At 50.2% G+C, this 20,721-nt stretch overlaps 1 protein-coding gene across 20 annotated transcripts in view; it reads left to right on the top strand.

Annotated features, from left to right (window-relative positions):
* Positions 1–16,290, top strand: part of PTK2 (protein tyrosine kinase 2) — a 196,438-nt gene extending 180,148 nt beyond the window's left edge. For all 20 annotated transcript variants that reach the window (XM_077271302.1, XM_077271309.1, XM_077271306.1 and 17 more), the window contains 5 exons: positions 8,007–8,046; positions 10,380–10,486; positions 14,193–14,348; positions 14,428–14,508; positions 14,651–16,290. In XM_077271302.1, the coding sequence (XP_077127417.1) occupies positions 8,007–8,046; positions 10,380–10,486; positions 14,193–14,348; positions 14,428–14,508; positions 14,651–14,863 (597 nt within the window). In that variant the 3' untranslated portion in view covers positions 14,864–16,290. The remainder of the gene's footprint in view (positions 1–8,006; positions 8,047–10,379; positions 10,487–14,192; positions 14,349–14,427; positions 14,509–14,650) is intronic.
* Positions 16,291–20,721: the final 4,431 nt, after the last annotated feature.

The following is a 20,721-nucleotide window of genomic DNA, read 5'->3' as shown; positions in this document are numbered from 1 at the left end:
TTATGGCATCTTCAGTTTTTTTGCCTCAGGTCTTGCGAAAAGGGTTAACGATTGCATAGGAAAAAGTTTTGCAACTTTTCAATACTTTGTGTTACCTTTTTTTTTTTTCTTCAAGATCTCTGCTGGCTGTCAGCGCAAATAATCTTATTTATATTCCAGGGCTGAAAAAAAAAATAGAATAAAAAAAAAAAAACATGAAATCTGCTGGTTTGTTCCAATGATTCCCAGTCCAGGCAGTCTCGGAGTTCCTGGAACATTGTAGCAAACAGTCAGGACAGGAGAGCCATTTGCACTTTGTTGCATTGGGTTTGTGCCTGGTTTTACCTTTTTTGCATGAAAATCAGTGTTTCCATTTGCTGACAGCAAGCAGAGAGTGCTCGGTAATAGTGAAACGTTAACCCATGAAGTATATTCCAAGGTTTCAGAACTTTGGATCAGGCATATATCCCTGTAAGGCTTCGGACAGCCTCTTTGGGTCTGCTACATCAGCGCCCGTTTTGCACACCCGGGTGCACGGTGTCGGCGTTAGGTGGGGCTTGCACGGGTCGCTGTGTGGTTTCTGGGGTGGTGACTGTAGGTTTCCTTTTTGCTGGAGGTGCGAGGTTCTTGTCTCCTCTGATATACGACCTTGTACTTGTGGCTCCCCAGATAACGCTCTGCGTTCTCCGTCTTCTTCCTGAGACCGGGCAGTGAGGCTGAACGCACATGGGGCCAACGGCAGGACGGTTTGGCCAGTAAATTGTGCACGGTTTGGCCGTCTGCATTGAGATGCAGTGTGGGAGGCGAATCGTTAAGTGCCGTTCTGGAGTCTGGGAAAGATAGGTGACCGCTCCTGTGTGTGAGCTGTAATGAAAGCCCATTTCATCCCATAGTTGGAGGGAGATGGTTGAATGCGTAATGAAGTAACATCGCCGTTCTGGGTTGTGAGAGAGATGGGTAACAGATCTCATGTGGGACTTAGAGGGAAGACTCAGCTTTCCTAAAGTCCTAGTAAGTTTGCAGCAGCAATTTGTGGTCTGCGGAGCTATAGTTCAAAGCCAACGTGCAGTTCAGGACTCCAAGAAAGCTGGGTGACAAGTGTGGGAGTTAAAGTTGGCAGAGTACATCTTTGGTGCCACAGGACATTGTGGATGACAGAATCAGTAGGCGTTACACCCAGCTTTTCTGGTGTTCTGAACAGCATATGTGAAGCAGTATGAGTCGGGGGTGGTTGATGTAGACGTAGCCCACATCGTCATTAAGAAGTCTGCAAAAGATGGCGGACAGCTCCTATAGGGCTCTGATGGGACCCATCTTGTCACCCAGCTTTCCCGGGGAGGATATGTAGTATGTCTGTGAGTTTGTCCTCTCCCAGTTTGTAGTGATGGCAATGTCCTTCTCTCCTGATTGGCGGACGCAGAGGGTTCTTTGTCTCCTGATTGGCGGAAGCAGAGGGGTCATTCTTTCCTGATCTGCGGGCGCAGAGTGGTCTTTGTCTCCTGATTGGATGCTGAGGGGTCTTTCTCTCCTGATTGGCAGGCGCAGAGGGGTCTTTCTCTTCCGTCTGGTGGGCGCAGAGGGGTCTTTCTCTTCCATCTGATGGGCACTGAGGGGGTCTTTATCTTACGTTTGGTGGGAGCAGAGGGTCTTTCTCTTCCGTCTGGTGGGCGCAGAGGGGGCTTTCTCTTCCATCTGGTGGGAGCAGAGGGGTCTTTTTCTTCTGTCTGGTGGGCGCAGAGGGGTCTTTCTCTTCCGTCTGGCGGGCGCAGAGGGGGCTTTCTTCCATCTGACGGGCCCTGAGGGGGTCTTTCTCTTACGTCTGGTGGGAGCAGAGGGTCTTTCTCTCCTGATTGATGGGCGCAGAGGGTCTTTCTCTTCCATCAGGCGGGCACTGAGGGGGTCTTTCTCTTACGTCTGGTGAGCACATAGGGTCTTTCTCTTCTGTCTGAGCGCAGAGGAGTCTTTCTCTTCCTTCTGGTGGGCTCAGAGGGGTCTTTCTCTTCCTTCAGGCAGGCAATGAGGGGTCTTTCTCTTCCGTCTGGTGGGCGCAGAGGGGTCTTTCTCTTCTGTCTGAGCGCAGAGGGGTCTTTCTCTTCCATCTGGTGGGAGCAGAGGGGTCTTTTTCTTCTGTCTGGTGGGCGCAGAGGGGTCTTTCTCTTCCGTCTGGCGGGCGCAGAGGGGGCTTTCTTCCATCTGACGGGCACTGAGGGGGTCTTTCTCTTATGTCTGGTGGGAGCAGAGGGTCTTTCTCTTCTGTCTGGGTGCAGAGGGGTCTTTCTCTCCTGATTGATGGGCGCAGAGGGTCTTTCTCTTCCATCAGGCGGGCACTGAGGGGGTCTTTCTCTTACGTCTGGTGGGCACATAGGGTCTTTCTCTTCTGTCTGAGCGCAGAGGAGTCTTTCTCTTCCTTCTGGTGGGCTCAGAGGGGTCTTTCTCTTCCGTCTGGTGGGCACAGAGGGGTCTTTCTCTTACGTCTGGTGGGCACAGAGGGTCTTTCTCTTACGTCTGGTGGGCGCAGAGGGGTATCTTCCGTCCAGGTGCTGAGGGGTCTTTCTCTTCCGTCTGGCGGGCGCTTAGGGGTCCCTTTCTCTCTCGTCTGGTGGGTGCAGAGGGTTCTCTTTCTCGTCTGGCGGGCGCAGAGGGGTCTTTTTTTTGTCTGGCGGGCGCAGAGGGGTCTCATCCTTTTGTCTGGTGGGCGCAGCGGGGTCTCTTTCTCTTGTCTGGTGGGTGCAGAGGGGTCTCTTTATCTTTTCTGGTGGTCGCAGAGGGTTTTTTTTTCTTGTGGGTGCAGAGGGGTCTCTTTCATCTGTTGGGTGCTGAGTGGTCTCTTTCTTTTCTGGCGGGCGCAGAGAGGTCTCTTTCTCTTTTCTTGTGTGCGCAGGGGGATCTTTCTTGTGGGTGCAGAGGGGTCTCTTGTCTGGCGGGCGCAGAGGGGTCTCTTTCTCTTGTCTGGTGGGTGCAGAGGGTTCTCTTTCTCTTGTCTGGTGGGTGCAGCATGGTCTCTTTCTCTTTTCTGGTGGGCGCAGAGGAGTCTTTCTTTTTTCTGGTGGGTGCAGAGGGGTCTCTTTCTCTTTTCTGGTGGGCGCAGAGGGGTCTTTCTCTTCTGGTGGGCGCAGAGGGGTCTCTTTCTCTTGTCTGGTGGGTGCAGAGGGGTCTTTCTCGTCTGGTGGGCGCAGAGAGGCCTCTTTCTCTTTTCTTGTGGGCACAGAGGAGTCTCTCTTTTCTGGTGGGAGCAGAGGGGTCTCTTTCTCTTGTCTGGTGGGTGCAGAGGGGTCTTTCTCGTCTGGTGGGCGCAGAGAAGTCTCTTTCTCTTTTCTTGTGGGCACAGAGGAGTCTCTTTCTCTTTTCTGGTGGGAGCAGAGGGGTCTCTTTCTCTTGTCTGGTGGGTGCAGAGGGGTCTTTCTCGTCTGGTGGGCGCAGAGAGGTCTCTTTTTCTTTTCTTATGGGCGCAGAGGAGTCTCTTTCTCTTTTCTGGTGGGAGCAGAGGGGTCTCTTTCTCTCTCGTCTGGTGGGCACAGAGGGGACTTTCTCCGCATGGTGACAGGTAAATATTTAGCTCTGCTCTGGATTCCTGTCTCGTTCCATAAAATGGTCGCTCTCCCGGTCCTCGGGGTGAGGAGTGGACAGAATTCCTGTGGTTGGAAGCCCATGAAAGGATCGCTGGCGTAATCCAAGGTTTAGATAAGACGACGGCAGCAGAATTCCTCTCCCCATCCTCCTCCTCGTCTTCTCCTTCCCGTCTCAGAGCCGCGAGCCTGTCACTGCTGCGGCCAAAACAACATTTCTCCTGGATTGCACTCCATACTTCACAGGGTGAAAAATGGGCCCGAGACGGGAAATCAGCAGTGGGGGGGAAGAGGCAGCTGGGGACGCGTCCACGTCTCCACTTTGTGCTGTCTCATTGCTTCAGAAATGGCGGGGGAAAAATGCAGTTTTGTGTATGCAGCTCCTACAGAGATGGGATACCCGACTACAAAGAACAATCGATTCTGCAGTCATATTCCACCTTCTGTCTCCTGCTCTTATCACCTGGCATTCAGCTGGTTAAGAAAACTGAAGTGACTAAAAATGCCTCATAAAGATGAGCAACTTTTTTAGCCCAAATTATTTTCCAATTAGTCATCTTCTCTTACTAAACTTTCTTCTTTCCCAATACATCCTGAATTCTTCAGCCAGGATAATTGGATCCTATTTCTGTCCAGCCGCTACACTGATGCCTCCACCATGTGCCAGTCGTTGCACTGGTTGCACATCCGCTACAGAGTACTGTATAAGCTCTGTACTGCACTGCCCTACATCTCCTTTCACCATACCAGTCCTCTCCACAGTGCTGCATTTCCCTACAACTACTCCTTTATCTCTGTCTACCACCTTACTCCTCCTCTCCACAGTGCTGCACTGCACTACAGCTACTCACTTATTTCTATCTATCACCATACCGGTCCTCTACACAGTGCTGCACTGCCCTACAACTACTCTCTTATCTCTGTCTACCACCTTACTCCTCTCCACAGTGCTGCACTGCCCTAGAGCTACTCATTTCTATCTATCACCATACCGGTCCTCTACACAGTGCTGGACCACCCTACATCTCCTCATCGGTCTACCACCCTACCTGTCCTCTCCATAGTGCTACACCACCTTACATTTCATCGGTCCACCACCCTACCCATCCTCTCCACAGTGCTCCACTGCGCTACATCATCTCGTCTATCTATCACCCTACCCATCCTCTCCATAGTGCTGCACCACCCTACATCTCCTCATCTGTCTACCACCCTACCTGTCCTCTCCACACTGCTGCACCATCCTACATCTCCTCATCTGTCTTCCACCCTACCCATCCTCTCCACAGTGCGGTACCACCCTACATCTCCACATCTGTCTACCTCCTCCTCTCCACACTGCTGCACCATCCTACATCTCATCTGTCTACAACCCTACCCGTCCTCTCCACAGTGCTGCACCATCCTACATCTCCTCATCTGTCTTACCACCCTACCCGTCCTCTCCACAGTGCGGTACCACCCTACATCTCCACATGTCTACCTCCTCCTCTCCACACTGCTGCATCATCCTACATCTCCTCATCTGTCTACAACCCTACCCGTCCTCTCCACAGTACTGCACCATCCTACACCTCCTCATCTGTCTACCACCCTACCCGTCCTCTCCACAGTGCTGCACCGCCCTACATCTCCTCATCTGTCTACCACCCTACCTGTCCTCTCCACAGTGCTGCACCGCCCTACATCTCCGCCTCATCTGTCTACCACCCTACTCCTCCTCTCCACAGTGCTGCACCGCCCTACATCTCCTCATCTGTCTACCACCCTACCTGTCCTCTCCACAGTGCTGCACCGCCCTACATCTCCACCTCATCTGTCTACCACCCTACTCCTCCTCTCCACAGTGCTGCACCGCCCTACATCTCATCTGTCTACCACCCTACCTGTCCTCTCCACAGTGCTGCACCGCCCTACATCTCATCTGTCTACCACCCTACCTGTCCTCTCCACAGTGCTGCACCGCCCTACATCTCCTCATCTGTCTACCACCCTACCTGTCCTCTCCACAGTGCTGCACCGCCCTACATCTCCTCATCTGTCTACCACCCTACCCGTCCTCTCCACAGTGCTGCACCGCCCTACATCTCCTCATCTACCACCCTACCCGTCCTCTCCACAGTGCTGCACCGCCCTACATCTCCTTATCTGTCTACCACCCTACCTGTCCTCTCCACAGTGCGGTACCACCCTACACCACCTCCACATCTGTGTACCATCTTTTTTTTGTTTTTTACCCTTTCCTGCCATGGCCAATTTTCGTTTTCATCTTCTCCTTCTTCCCAGAGCCATGACCCTTTTTTTTTCCGTTTTCTGTCCACAGATACATGAGGGCTTTTTTGGCAGAGCGAGTTGTACTTTTGAATGACGTCATTAATTTTACCACATATGGTACTGGAAAGCTGATAAAAAAAATTTGAAGTGTGATGAAATTGCAGGGGGAAAGAACGCAATTCTGAATTTTTTTGGGAATAGTTTTTATCGGATACATTGTGCGGTAAAAATGACCTCGCAACCTGATTCTCATCAGAGCAGTAACGGTGATACCCAACATGTCCAGTTTGTTTATTATTTTAGTTGAAGGAAAAAGAAAAATCAGGAATTTAAAAAATAATTTTTTTAATAGTCTCTGTTTTCCAAGACCCTTAACATCTTAATTTTTCAGTCAATGCAGCTGTGTGATCGCTTACATTTTGTGGGGCGAGACATTTTTCTTGATGGCATTTGGGATAGATACGATGTTTTCATCGCTTAGTACTGAATTATTTTGTGGTGTTTACCGATCAGGATAATAATTTTGACATTTTGATAGATTGGACTATTTTGAACGTGGAGATACCACATGTATTTTTTTTATTTTGTTATTTTTTTTAATAGGGGAAAAGGGGGTGCTATCAGCTGATGATCAGCTGCGATCTGCTCCAGGTGTCCTCGGCAGCGACTAAACAATATGGGGGGCTGCTATGTCCCCCCCCATACATAGGGATACCGGCTGCTGGATGTGTCGCCCCAACCAATCTGTAGGATGTCATCAGTATGATGAGTCCTGGACAACCCCTTTAAGGGTTTAAAATAAAGAATAACAAATTTTTGAAACTTTGTTTCAGGTTTTTTTTTTCTTGTTTTATTTTAATCTTTTATTTTACCAATAAATCAGAACTTTCCCGCTTGGCGTCTTTAATTTTTTTTTTTTTATTATTCCCAACAATCCCACGGTGCGTTGTAAGCCCCCGGAGGGGTATCGGAGGCTCACTCTTTTAGTTTCCATTTCAAAGTCGTGAATGAAAAATAGTCCACAGAAAACACACACACAAAAAAGAAAAGATTGTAGATATTTAGTCACATGATGAGAGATGAGGAATGTTCATGGGAACCTGGAATTTTGGCTTCTGTCTTCTACTATTTTGTCATCTGTTCTGATTTATACATAATTTACTTACATTTTCTGGATGTTTTTCCCGGAATTTCATTGTTTATCTTCAGGCTATGTTTGGAATCTGTTCTCAAGTGTCTGATGCTTCGTCTGCGCATCGTCCGTGTCACAAGCAGCTTGTGTGCTCAGAGGTGGTATACTGTGATGACGGGACAGTGAGCTTCTCAGAGGTCGGAGCCGCCGAGGGCAGAGGCGCCCGCTCCCAGGGGGGCAGAGGCAGTGGTTCCCGGGGGACCTTTGTAGGGCAGAATCGCCTGCTCCCATGGGGGCCTGCGGAGGACAGACACCCGATCCCAGAAGGCAGAGGCGCCTGCTCCTGGGGGGCCTTTGTGTGGCAGCGGCTCCCGGGGGTCCTTTGTAGGGCAGAGGCGGCGGCTCCTGGGGGGGCCTTTGTAGGGCAGAGGCGGCGGCTCCTGGGGGCCTGCGGAGGACAAAGACACCCGCTTCTAGAAGGCAGAGGCGCCAGCTCCTGGGGGGCCTTTGTGTGGCAGTGGCTCCCGGGGGTCCTGTGTAGGGCAGAGGCGGCGGCTCCCAGGGGGCCTTCGTGTGGCAGCGGCTCCTGGGGGGCCTTTGTAGGGCAGAGGCGGCGGCTCCTGGGGGTCCTTTGTAGGGCGGAGGCGGCAGCTCCTGGGGGTCCTTTGTAGGGCGGAGGCGGCGGCTCCTGGGGGGCCTTTGTAGGGCGGAGGCGGCGGCTCCTGGGGGGGGCCTTTGTAGGGCAGAGGTGGCGGCTCCTGGGGGGCCTTTGTAGGGCAGAGTCGCCTGCTCCTGGGGACCTGCGGAGGGCAAAGACACCTGTTTCCAGAAGGCAGAGGTGCCTGCTCCTGGGGGGCCTTCAGAGGGCAGAGGCTCTCACTCCATATAGCAGAGTGGGGTCCGATTTTAGATGTGACCGGCTGGCAGTATTCAGTCCTGGCGTCCGCATTAGCGATCGCTCGTCACCTCCGGTTGATCTCTCCATGTGTCACTTCTTTGTTTCTCTTCCCGATGTGTCTCAGAGCAGATGTAAATGGTTTTCTTGTCTCTTACAGGCCGGCACCCAGCAGATCTATCAGCCCGTTGGAAAGCCAGGTAAGCACATGAGATGTGTGGTGCAGGGTGGCATGTCTGGTTACCAGGAGGGCCATCTGTGGGGCGGCATGTCTGGATACCAGGAGGGCCATCTGTGGGGAGGCATGTCTGGTTACCAGGAGGGCCATCTGTGGGGCGGCATAGGGCGGCATGTCTGGTTACTAGGAGGGCCATCTGTGGGGAGGCATGTCTGGTTACCAGGAGAGCCATCTGTGGGGAGGCATGTCTGGTTACCAGGAGGGCCATCTGTGGGGCGGCATAGGGCGGCATGTCTGGTTACTAGGAGGGCCATCTGTGGGGAGGCATGTCTGGTTACCAGGAGAGCCATCTGTGGGGCGGCATCTCTGGTTACCAGAAGGGCCATCTGTGGGGAGGCATGTCTGGTTACCAGGAGAGCCATCTGTGGGCGGCATCTCTGGTTACCAGAAGGGCCATCTGTGGGGAGGCATGTCTGGTTACCAGGAGAGCCATCTGTGGGCGGCATCTCTGGTTACCAGAAGGGCCATCTGTGGGGAGGCATCTCTGGTTACCAGAAGGGCCATCTGTGGGCGGCATGTCTGGTTACCAGGAGGGCCATCTGTGGGGAGGCATGTCTGGTTACCAGGAGGGCCATCTGTGGGGCGGCATCTCTGGTTACCAGAAGGGCCATCTGTGGGGAGGCATGTCTGGTTACCAGGAGGGCCATCTGTGGGGCGGCATAGGGCGGCATGTCTGGTTACCAGGAGAGCCATCTGTGGGGAGGCATGTCTGGTTACCAGGAGGGCCATCTGTGGGCGGCATCTCTGGTTACCAGAAGGGCCATCTGTGGGGAGGCATGTCTGGTTACCAGGAGAGCCATCTGTGGGCGGCATCTCTGGTTACCAGAAGGGCCATCTGTGGGGAGGCATGTCTGGTTACCAGGAGAGCCATCTGTGGGCGGCATCTCTGGTTACCAGGAGGGCCATCTGTGGGGCGGCATAGGGCGGCATGTCTGGTTACTAGGAGGGCCATCTGTGGGGAGGCATGTCTGGTTACCAGGAGAGCCATCTGTGGGCGGCATGTCTGGTTACCAGGAGGGCCATCTGTGGGGAGGCATGTCTGGTTACCAGGAGAGCCATCTGTGGGGAGGCATCTCTGGTTACCAGGAGGGCCATCTGTGGGGAGGCATCTCTGGTTACCAGGAGGGCCATCTGTGGGGCGGCATGTCTGGTTACCAGGAGAGCCATCTGTGGGCGGCATGTCTGGATACCAGGAGGGCCATCTGTGGGGCGGCACAGGGCAGCATGTCTGGTTACCAGGAGAGCCATCTGTGGGCGGCATCTCTGGTTACCAGGAGGGCCATCTGTGGGGAGGCATGTCTGGTTACCAGGAGAGCCATCTGTGGGCGGCATGTCTGGTTACCAGGAGGGCCATCTGTGGGGCGGCATGTCTGGTTACCAGGAGGGCCATCTGTGGGGCGGCATGTCTGGTTACCAGGAGGGCCATCTGTGGGGAGGCATGTCTGGTTACCAGGAGGGCCATCTGTGGGGAGGCATGTCTGGTTACCAGAAGGGCCATCTGTGGGGAGGCATGTCTGGTTACCAGAAGGGCCATCTGTGGGGAGGCATGTCTGGTTACCAGAAGGGCCATCTGTGGGGAGGCATGTCTGGTTACCAGGAGGGCCATCTGTGGGGCGGCATAGGGCGGCATGTCTGGTTACCAGGAGGGCCATCTGTGGGGAGGCATGTCTGGTTACCAGGAGGGCCATCTGTGGGGAGGCATGTCTGGTTACCAGAAGGGCCATCTGTGGGGAGGCATGTCTGGTTACCAGAAGGGCCATCTGTGGGGAGGCATGTCTGGTTACCAGGAGGGCCATCTGTGGGGAGGCATGTCTGGTTACCAGGAGGGCCATCTGTGGGGCGGCATGTCTGGTTACCAGGAGGGCCATCTGTGGGGCGGCATAGGGCGGCATGTCTGGTTACTAGGAGGGCATTCTGCCGGCCTGGCTACAACAATAGATTGGCAGTGCTGGAGACGCCCTCACCTGCATCTGTTTCTGTAGATCTCCAGGTTTGGATTAAGATTCATTAGTGGACGTATGATCCCTGAACGTTGGGGGGTGCTGTACCCACAGGAAAGGTCTCACTGCAAAATGGTGCCAAAGAGTGCAGTGATCTAGCAGCCCATCGCCGTGGCCTCGGGGGGCGTTCTTGTGAGACATTTCTTAAGGGGATATGTCACTGTTATGCTCCTCCACCGGTCCATGTGAGAAGGATGCAATGTTTTCCTATTTCTCCCTGTTTTTATTGAACATCAGTGTGAATCCTCGGATCTGTATTCATCTGTGACTTCACTTTCTTTGCTTCTGTTTTCAGACCATTCGGCTCCACCAAAGAAGCCCCCTCGGCCGGGAGCGCCCAGTCACCTGAGTAATCTGGCCGGGCTGAACAGCGCAGGGGACAACTACAACGAGGGAGTGAAGGTAAGAAGACGAGCTCTCCGTGTCTGTGAGATGGCGACATGCCGGTGGGCTTCATCTGCTGTGGCCCCCCAACCGATAAGATAAACATGGGGTGAGCTGATGTTCTGCTGCTCGTCCTTCAGTCACTTTGTGCACCATCACAATGCAGGGAGGAGGGAGATGCAGCTGCAGCTTCTCTCCCCGCATCCGCACATCCTCCCTTCTCACAGTGGGAAATGTCCGGCTGCAATACTTGTAATCACATTGTTAGCTGCAGGGTGAGGATGAGGCTGCAGCTCGGGGCCACTGTGCTCACAAAAAAATTGTTTCCTGTCCCAATTTATTGTGGAGAGGAGTTAGCTGATGGCTGTAACAATAAAGGCGAGGGTGCAAGCAACCTGCAGTGCTGACATGTGGTTATAGGATCTGTGCGCCCACACTGACAGTTGGTACAGGATAATGACGCTGACACGGCGTAAGAATTAATGACGCTGACTCCCGGGGTTCAGGATAAGGACTCTGGCCTCCAGGGTGCGGGTTAAGGACGGTGACCCCTGGGGTGTGGGATAAAGACTCCCGGGGCGAGGGATAAGGTCTTTGACCTCCGGAGTGCAGGATAAGGACTCTGACCTGCGGAGTAAGGACTCTGACCCCTGGGGTGCGGGATACTGACGCTGACTCCCGGGGTGCGGGATACTGACGCTGACTCCCGGGGTGCGGGATACTGACGCTGACTCCCGGGGTGCGGGATACTGACGCTGACTCCCGGGGTGCGGGATACTGACGCTGACTCCCGGGGTGCGGGATACTGACGCTGACTCCCGGGGTGCGGGATACTGACGCTGACTCCCGGGGTGCGGGATACTGACGCTGACTCCCGGGGTGCGGGATACTGACGCTGACTCCCGGGGTGCGGGATACTGACGCTGACTCCCGGGGTGCGGGATACTGACGCTGACTCCCGGGGTGCGGGATACTGACGCTGACTCCCGGGGTGCGGGATACTGACGCTGACTCCCGGGGTGCGGGATACTGACGCTGACTCCCGGGGTGCGGGATACTGACGCTGACTCCCGGGGTGCGGGATACTGACGCTGACTCCCGGGGTGCGGGATACTGACGCTGACTCCCGGGGTGCGGGATACTGACGCTGACTCCCGGGGTGCGGGATACTGACGCTGACTCCCGGGGTGCGGGATACTGACGCTGACTCCCGGGGTGCGGGATACTGACGCTGACTCCCGGGGTGCGGGATACTGACGCTGACTCCCGGGGTGCGGGATACTGACGCTGACTCCCGGGGTGCGGGATACTGACGCTGACTCCCGGGGTGCGGGATAATGACGCTGACTCCCGGGGTGCGGGATACTGACGCTGACATTTGGTTGATCCACATTATGATTTTGGGGGCTCCTATAGCGCCCCCTGGCAGTGGTCTCTGTTGTGCAGTAGAGCAGCCCCAGGTTTTGCGTTGGACGTGGAGCCGGTGAGTTATTATTCTCGCTCCTCTCCATTTCTGGCGTATAAATCAGATCTGTAAACTCCGGAGACATCAGTGATTTTCCATGGAAACTTCTCCGGCTCCTGGATTCCTTCAAAGGTTTTCCCGGTGACCACTCTGCGCGGTTGTTTATGAGCGGATCCTGTCCGGCCAGCCGCGGTGCCAGCTGTGCTGCGGAGGCTGGAGCACGTGTAGTGCTGCCATATGGTGCCTACGACGGGCACTGCCAGCATTCAGGCCACCTGGTGGTCTGTGTTTGAAGTGTTGCTGAAATTCCTCCATCACCTGACATCAGACAAGAATGGTTTGATTGCACTGCACTTTGCTGATCCCGGGTCTGAATCTACAGATTTTTAGATCGGGGGCAGTCATGGACCTGTCTGTTTTTTTTTTCCCCTCTTGTGCATGGCTGCTTTCTTTCAGAACCAGTGCCACTCCTGACCACAGGTGGTGTGCAGTATTACAGCTCCTCTTCAGTAGACCTGAACTGCAGTAACAGAGACAACCTGCAGGCAGCGGGGGCGCTGGTCCTGAATTGTATCTGGTGACCTGACAATTCAGCAGTGAATGTACAGTAATTCTCCTATTTTGGATATTTATCACCTGTCAAATCTTTGGGACCCCCTACTTTTTGAGAAAATGGGGGTCCCTGATCCTTTTCCACACTAAGGGGGTACAGAAACCTTTAGTGCTGCATGGCCTGTACTGCTGCATGTGCTGCCAGTATCATTAGACCCTCCTTCCCCCGCTCTCCTTACCAGCCAGTCCCCCGCGCTCCTTACCGGCGGGTCCCTCGCACTCCTTACCGGCCAGTCCCCCACGCTCCTTACCGGCGGGTCCCCCGCGCTCCTTACCGGCGGGTCCCCCGCGCTCCTTGCCGGCGGGTCCCCCGCGCTCCTTACCGGCGGGTCCCCCGCGCTCCTTACCGGCGGGTCCCCCGCGCTCCTTACCGGCGGGTCCCCCTGCGCTCCTTACCGGCGGGTCCACCCGCGCTCCTTACCGGCGGGTCCCCCCGCGCTCCTTACCGGCCGGTTCCCCGCTCTCCTTACCGGCCGGTTCCCCGCTCTCCTTACCGGCCGGTCCCCTGCGCTCCTTACCGGCCGGTCCCCCGCGCTCCTTACCGGCCGGTCCCCCCGCGCTCCTTACCGGCCGGTTCCCCGCTCTCCTTACCGGCCGGTTCCCCGCTCTCCTTACCGGCCGGTTCCCCGCTCTCCTTACCGGCCGGTCCCCCGCGCTCCTTACCGGCCGGTCCCCCGCGCTCCAGCTCTGTGTTATCTGCATGGTTTCCTCTGCTGCATTTATTAATTTCCTCTTTTTGTTTTTTTTATCTCTCTGGTAAACTCTTTATTAACCCTCTGTCCCCCTCGTTCTGCTCGATCCTAGCCGTGGCGGGTAAGCACTGTGTGTTTGTGTCTGTGCACGTGCCAATTAATTTGCGTGGGGTGACTCAGATTTTGGCACTCTGGGGGTCACATGAGTCATTCGTATATTCTTCACGGAATAATTTGGGGTCGGGAATTTCTGTAGAACACAGAAGGAAAATACAGTATTTTTCTAAAAGAAAACTTTTTTAAATTATAACAAAAAATAGCTGCTTTGTCTCCAGAGAACCCCTCTCCTCCTCCACCATATCTATTATTTGGGGGCACTTGGTCCCCTCCACGTCCTGGCGTCAGATGTGGTTAGTGACAACACAAAGATCCGACCGTTCCCCAAACCACAGGCCGCCCCGACTCTGAGCCCCAGAGTCAGCACCAGAACGTTCCACCTTGTCTGTTGTCTTTTGTTTCCATATGTTTGGGGTTTTATTGTTTTCGGGGTTAGTTTTGTATTTTTTTCCTCATTAGACCTAAGGAGTGTGAGGAAAAAAAATGTGTCCACCCCATGTAATATAGTAAGGGTGGAATAGTGTGTGGTGATGGCTTTCCTCCTCTCCAGCAGACACTTGGCATTGTGCAGACCGGTCCTGATGTGTCTGCAGGTGCTCGCTGCTTAGTGTAGAGCCCGTCGCTGCCACAGGTGGCATCCCATGGTGGTCAACTCCTGTGAGTGTTCTTCATGGGGCCAGTCCACTATTTTTGGCCGTGAAGCTTCCCTCCAAGTCTTTTAATGCATAGCGCCACCTAGTGGTCACTGATTGTTTGGAGGTGGTGTTTTCATTTTTATACCTTTTTTTTTTTTCCCCTAGTATATTTTCCGTTCTTATTTGTCTTCCTTTCTTTCCAGATTCAGCCGCAGGAAATCAGTCCTCCGCCAACTGCGAACCTGGACCGCACTAATGACAAAGTCTATGAAAACGTGACCGGTTTGGTGAAAGCTGTGATTGAAATGTCTAGTAGGATCCAGCCGGCACCTCCCGAGGAGTACGTCCCAATGGTGAAGGTGAGGCGATCTCCGACCGGCGCGCAGACCCCGGCGTAACACGAGACGTAATAACGGCAGAATGTCTTCCGCTTCGCAGGGGGTCGGTTTAGCCTTGAGGACGTTATTAGCGACTGTTGACGAGACCATTCCTGTTCTTCCAGCCAGTACCCACCGAGAGGTGAGCGTGAGACCACCATACTGTGCCTATAATAATAGTGGGGAGGGAGGGGAGCAGTGTGGTGTTTTTTTGTTTGCCCTTTTTTAGGGTTGTGGAATAAAAAAATTTATAAAAATAATTTTTTTTTTTTTTTTTTTTTTAGATTGAAATGGCACAGAAGTTGTTGAATTCGGACCTGGCGGAGCTCATCAATAAGATGAAGTTGGCGCAGCAGTACGTCATGACCAGTCTCCAGCAGGAGTACAAGAAGCAGATGCTGACCGCCGCGCACGCACTGGCCGTGGACGCTAAGAATTTGCTAGATGTCATTGACCAAGCCCGGCTAAAAATGATCGGACAGTCGCGGCCGCACTAAAAACAAACCCTCCGTGTTCCACCCTCTTGTCATATACCTGTCTGAAGTGTCTCCTTTTTGGGATTCCTCGTCGCCTTCCACCAGCGATTCTGCTCCCCAGTGGGCGGCCACGCAGTCCAGTGCTGATTTTCGGCAGCAGGTGCCACTTGAAGTGTTACCCCCTCAATTCCCTTCCAAAAAGAAAAAAAAAGGTTTTCTGCAAGAGTGATGTGGCCGGCCTGCGCTCCTGTGCGTCCGTCATCTGGGGGAATCGGCGGATCCAGATCTCCGAAAATCGCAAGAGGAAGGGCAAATCCGGTGCAGCCCGACGGGCAGCGAGGCCCTGTGATACCCGTGATCCGGGGGGACCAGAGAGCACACAGCGTCCACATGGGATCCATGATGGCTGGTGCAACTGGAATCTCTCTTGTCGTCTTATGTTTTTTATTTTTTAACGTTAAGTCGCAATATGCTACAAAGCCTTGATTTCGGAGACGATCGAGGAGAGACGTGGAATGGATCCTTCCAGCTTTATCTCCCCTCTTTTTTGGATGTGTGTAATTTTTGATTGGAAGCAACAATGAGAATTGGTGTAATTTTTTTTTTACTTTTTTTTTTCTGATGGGGGGGGTGTCCTTTTTTATTTTTTAGCTATGTATAAAGCACGCTGCTGAACCGACAGAACATTTGCATAGAGAGATCCAGAGCCATTATATATATCCCATTTTTTTATATTAAAAATATATAATTTATAAATAAATCTTACGGCCGTGCTAACATTTCAGCTCTCACAAATGTCTTGCCTGTTCTGGGATTTTTATTTTATTTTTTTTTTTACTTTAGGGGATTCTTGTGTTTTTGTTTTGTTTTTTTTTTTTACATCACGACCTTAATACCCAAATAAATTATGAAACTATTTCTAACTATTTTCATGTAACCCAGTTCCCCATGCCTTGGGATGGTTGGGGGAATATAAATGATTCTCAGGAAGAATATAAGGACCTTGTACAGATTGTCAGAGCGATTACTGAAGCGTCCTGAAATCGGCCGCCGCTCGTCTATTTATCAACCGTTACGGCAACATTTGTCTGGATTCCGAGTCTGTGGATGACGGTCGGATGGACGCTCCACGTATGAACATTAGGCTGTTATTAAAGCATTGGAATATAATGATATTGGAGTCTCTGGTGAATATGGCCTCAGTTGACGAATACTTTTGTAATAAGATTTTTGCACGCATGGGGCAGAATTGGGATTGAGCCAGAACGGTGCCGTACGCTACATTTATGGGTAATTTTTGTACAGAAATGGGTCCGTGGCTGAGCAGATTGGTAAAATATTGCATTTTCATTACAGACCTGCCTTAAGCTTATAAAAGTTGCACCACAAACAAAAGACATTTTAATCGATAGATTTTGGAATAATAGTAAGATCCACACATGGATATTTAAAAAAAAAAAAAAAAAAAATGTTCCTGTGCTGAGATAATCTTATGTGCGCTGTGTAATGGCCGTGTCTGACTGTACAGGAGCATGGTCTGATCATACCACATCTCCTGGGCAGGAGAAGAAGCAAAAGAGCGTATACAGACAGCACAGCAGGTGATAACAGCTGCTACTTTTTCAGGTATGTTTTCCTTTTACTTTTTCTGCTTGTTTTATCACAGGAGCGAGCCTTTGTGCTGCGTCTCCAGCCCTCCCGAGCTCATCATACAGTCAGTGGCTATTAGAGCGCCTATGTCACAGAATGATTTCTGATGCCTGGATCCTTTATATATTGCATCACGCTGACGGATCCTATTTATACCACACCGCACTGGAGAACTGACAGATCCCTTGTCTACATTCCTGGCCCAAAACTTTGCTTTTTCAGTTTTTAGATCAGCATTTGCATTAACTTTACATTGTTATGAAGAGTGATCAGATTAGTTGCAAAAAAATGTCAAGTCATTCCCTGCAATAAAAAAATTAACGTAATCCCATAAACCTCATTTACACTGAATTTCAGGCGACACAACATGACCTGCTTATGTTATTTCAGTGACCACCTGGTTTAGCTTGTGTTATCAAGGACAAGGCAGCCAATATAATATAAGTGCAGTCTGGTTGCTATAAAGGAGAACTTGTTCATGAAATCACAGTCTTCTGTTATCCATAGTGACCTCCAAGGAAATACTTGTAGTTATTAGTGCTTTGCATCACGAGGGCTTTACAGGCAAGGACATTGCTGCTTGTAAGCACGTTCCGCAGACAAAAACACAATGAGCATGTACACTGTAGTAAGTCAATAGTACATGTAAATAACAGGGTACTTAGTGAACATTATTTTGATCAAAAAAGCATAAAAGCCATCCCACCTTGACAAGATGTACCCAATGAAGACAGTCCTAGTATTAAAGCCTAGTGTCAGCCAACCTCAGTGTGACTAAGGACGGGCCCGACTGTTCAGCCACCTGTCCATGGGAAGCTATAGATAAAGTTTACATGTACTGTTTACTCATTATATAGGGTATATGGATGTTGGTTGTTTTTTTACAGGCTTTGTACAACAGTGCAGAGCTTGCTCAGGAATGGCAGCAGGCAGGTGTCGGTGCATCTGCCCACAGTGAGGTGACGGCTGTCTGCTATCATGGAGGGCAGTGAGGAAGCCAGTTCTCTCCAAGAATGAACATCCAAATTATTATGCAAATGACATTTTTCTCGGATTTTCCTAAATGGTCGGTTCAAATGACAGTCAGTCTAATAAAAGTCATCACCCGTTAGAGTATACATCGAATTTTATTGAAGAAACCTCCCAATGATAAAGTATAATCTCCAAAATAAATAAAAACTCACAATGCACTGTTCCAAATTATTAGGCACAGTAGTATTTCTAAACATTTGATATGTTTTAAAGAACTGAAAATGCTCATTTGTGGAATTCGCATTAGGAGGTCACATTCACTGAACAAAAAAATCTATTTAACTCCAGAACCTCCCAACAGGCCAAGTTACATGTTAACATAGGACCCTTCTTTGATATCACCTTCACAATTCTTGCATCCATTGAACTTGTGAGTATTTGGAGAGTTTCTGCTTGTATTTCTTTGCATGAAGTCAGAATAGCCTCCCAGAGCTACTGTTTTGATGTGAACGGCCTCCCACCCTCATAGATCTTTTGCTTGATGACACTCCAAAGGTTCTCTATAGGGTTGAGGTCAGGGGAAGATGGTGGCCACACCATGAGTTTATCTCCTTTTATGCCCATAGCAGCCAATGACTCAGAGGTTTCTTTGCAGAATGAGATGGGGCATTGTCATGCATGAAGATGATTTTGCTCCTGAAGGCACATTTCTGCTTTTTATACCATGGAAGAAAGTTGTCAGTCAGAAACTCTATATACTTTGCAGAGGTAATTTTCACACCTTCAGGAACCTTAAAGGGCCCTACCAGCTGGTTCCCCATGATTCCGGCCCAAAACATGACTCCCCCACATCCTTGCTGACGTTGCAGCCTTGTTGGGACATGGTGGCCATCCACCAACCATCCACTACTCCATCCATCTGGACCATCCAGGGTTGCTCGACACTCATCAATAAACGACTGTTTGGAAATTAGTCTTCATGTATGTCTGGGCCCAATACAACCATTTCTGCTTGTGAACACTGTTTAAGGGTGGCCGAATAGTAGGTTTATGAACCACAGCAAGCCTTTGAAGGATCCTACACCTTGAGGTTCCAGGGACTCCAAAGGCACCAGCAGCTTCAAATAACTGTTTGCTGCTTTGTAATGGCTTTTTAGCAGCTGCTCTCTTAATCCAATGAATTTGCCCAGCAGAAACCTTCCTTATTGTGCCTTTATCTGTGTGAACTCCTGTCTGTGCTCTGTTTTAGTCACAAATCTCTTCATAGTATGAAAGAATAGCATTTAAACCTCTTAAGAGCAACTCCTCCCATCATCCAGGACAAGGTGGCGATGATGCTTTTCCCAGCCTGATGGAGACCATGTCACACGGCAAAACTGATAGCCAAGTGGCTCCATGTGCCAAACATTGACATTTTAAGTCCACAGCCAGGAAACTCCCCGAATCGCTATCTGAGAACTTGTGATCAATCCTCAGAATGTGGGAGGACAAATATATAAAAAAAACAAACAAACCTGTGCGCTGATTACATAAGAACAGGCGGCCATCAGTCAGGATCTGCCCTAAAGCCGATATTCTTCCAGAGCGAAGGGAAGAAGTCTGGAGAATAATGGTCAGGACTGTATATACTACAGGAATTTCTGTGGATTTTATCTTCTATTTACCTTTAACATTATTTTTAGGGTTAATGTTCCTTTAAGACACAACAGATATTCACTGCAACAGTGCCACTTACAGGACAATAATGTGTATTACATCACAGTGGTTTCTGAGCTGGTCCTGGTGAGTTGACACCAAAGTATTCTCATACTCATTATTTTTACCGAGCTGTGGATTACCGGACACTAGTATGCAGATGGTTTGCAGGGTCCAAGTATCTGGTGTAAGATCTTGTGCGTTATAAGCACGTTATCACTAATAATGATGGAGCTGGAAGAGCGAGAACCGAAACTTTTTTGTTGTTTTTGCTTTTTGTCTTGTGATTTTTGTAGTCGTTTTTGCACCGAATTCTTCAGAACGGTTCATGAATTTTGCGTAGTCAAAGCTTGTCTTTCTTACCATCTTTAACCTTTATTGTGACTTTTTTGTTTTATTTTTGTAGCATTTACACAGTTTGTACACATTCCTGTTGTACATGAAAGCACTCCAAGGGGACTAGATACATTTGTGCAAAATTGCAGTGTTTCAGCCGCTTCACAACATGCGTCATATATTGACGGTGCATGTTGGTCTCCCCCTTTGATGAGGGCTTTGTTGCATTTAATTCATCCCCCATTTACTCCATTCAAAATAAAATGATTTTTTTTAAAAATACATTTTTGGTATCGATGCATTTAGAATCGCCCGATCTATCAATATGTAAAGAATGAATCGGTAAACGGCGTAACAAAAAGAAAAAATCAAAATGCCAGAATTACGGTTTTTTAATGGCCCCAACATTGCAATAACGGGCGATCAAAACATCATATGTACCCCAAAATGGTATAAATAAAAGCATCAGCTCAGCGCGCAAAAAAGAAGCCTTCACCCAGATCCCAAAAAATGACGCTTTTTTTTTTTTGTTTAATAAAACTTTCTCACCACTTAAAAAAAGAACCTATACATGATTGGTATCTATGACCTCGTAATGACCTGGGGAATCTGAATGGCAGGTCAGTTTTAGCAACAACAAAAAATAGGAATATGGCACACAAAAAAAAAACTGGTGCAAAAGGGTTGAAGAATCAGCCCCTTGTAGAACAACAGCTCCCAATTAGGGTATGTGCACACATTGCAGATTTGCCTACGGATTTTTCTGCACTGAATCTGCAACTCTTGGCAGAAAATGCAGGTAAAACTCCGTGTATTTTTGATGCATTTTTTGTTCGGATTTTATGCGTTTTTGAAAGCTAAATAAATATTATTGAAAAAAAAAAAAAAAGATTTGTGATGTAATTTCTTGTCCAAACCCACACTCCATTACGCACAGACAGATAGATTGATCTATAGATAATATCTATCGATCTATAATATATAGATCTATCTATCTCAATCCATCTTTCTACAGATAGATAGAAGGAATGAGTAGATCTATAGATACATAGATACATCTATCTATGGATAGATGTACATAGATATATGGATAGTTAGATTTATGGATAGATATTGCAAAGCTTTCGTGACTACTCCGGTCCCTGTCTTTGCCTGATGAAGGGACCGGAGTAGTCTCGAACGCTTTCAATTTGTTACCCTTTTTTCAGTTAGTCATTAAAAAATAT

This window comes from Ranitomeya variabilis, chromosome 6 (assembly GCF_051348905.1).
Source record: "Ranitomeya variabilis isolate aRanVar5 chromosome 6, aRanVar5.hap1, whole genome shotgun sequence".
NCBI classification, from domain to species: Eukaryota; Metazoa; Chordata; class Amphibia; order Anura; family Dendrobatidae; genus Ranitomeya; species Ranitomeya variabilis.
The sequence above is the reverse complement of the archived record's forward strand: the minus strand, read 5'-3'. Positions and strand labels throughout refer to the sequence as shown.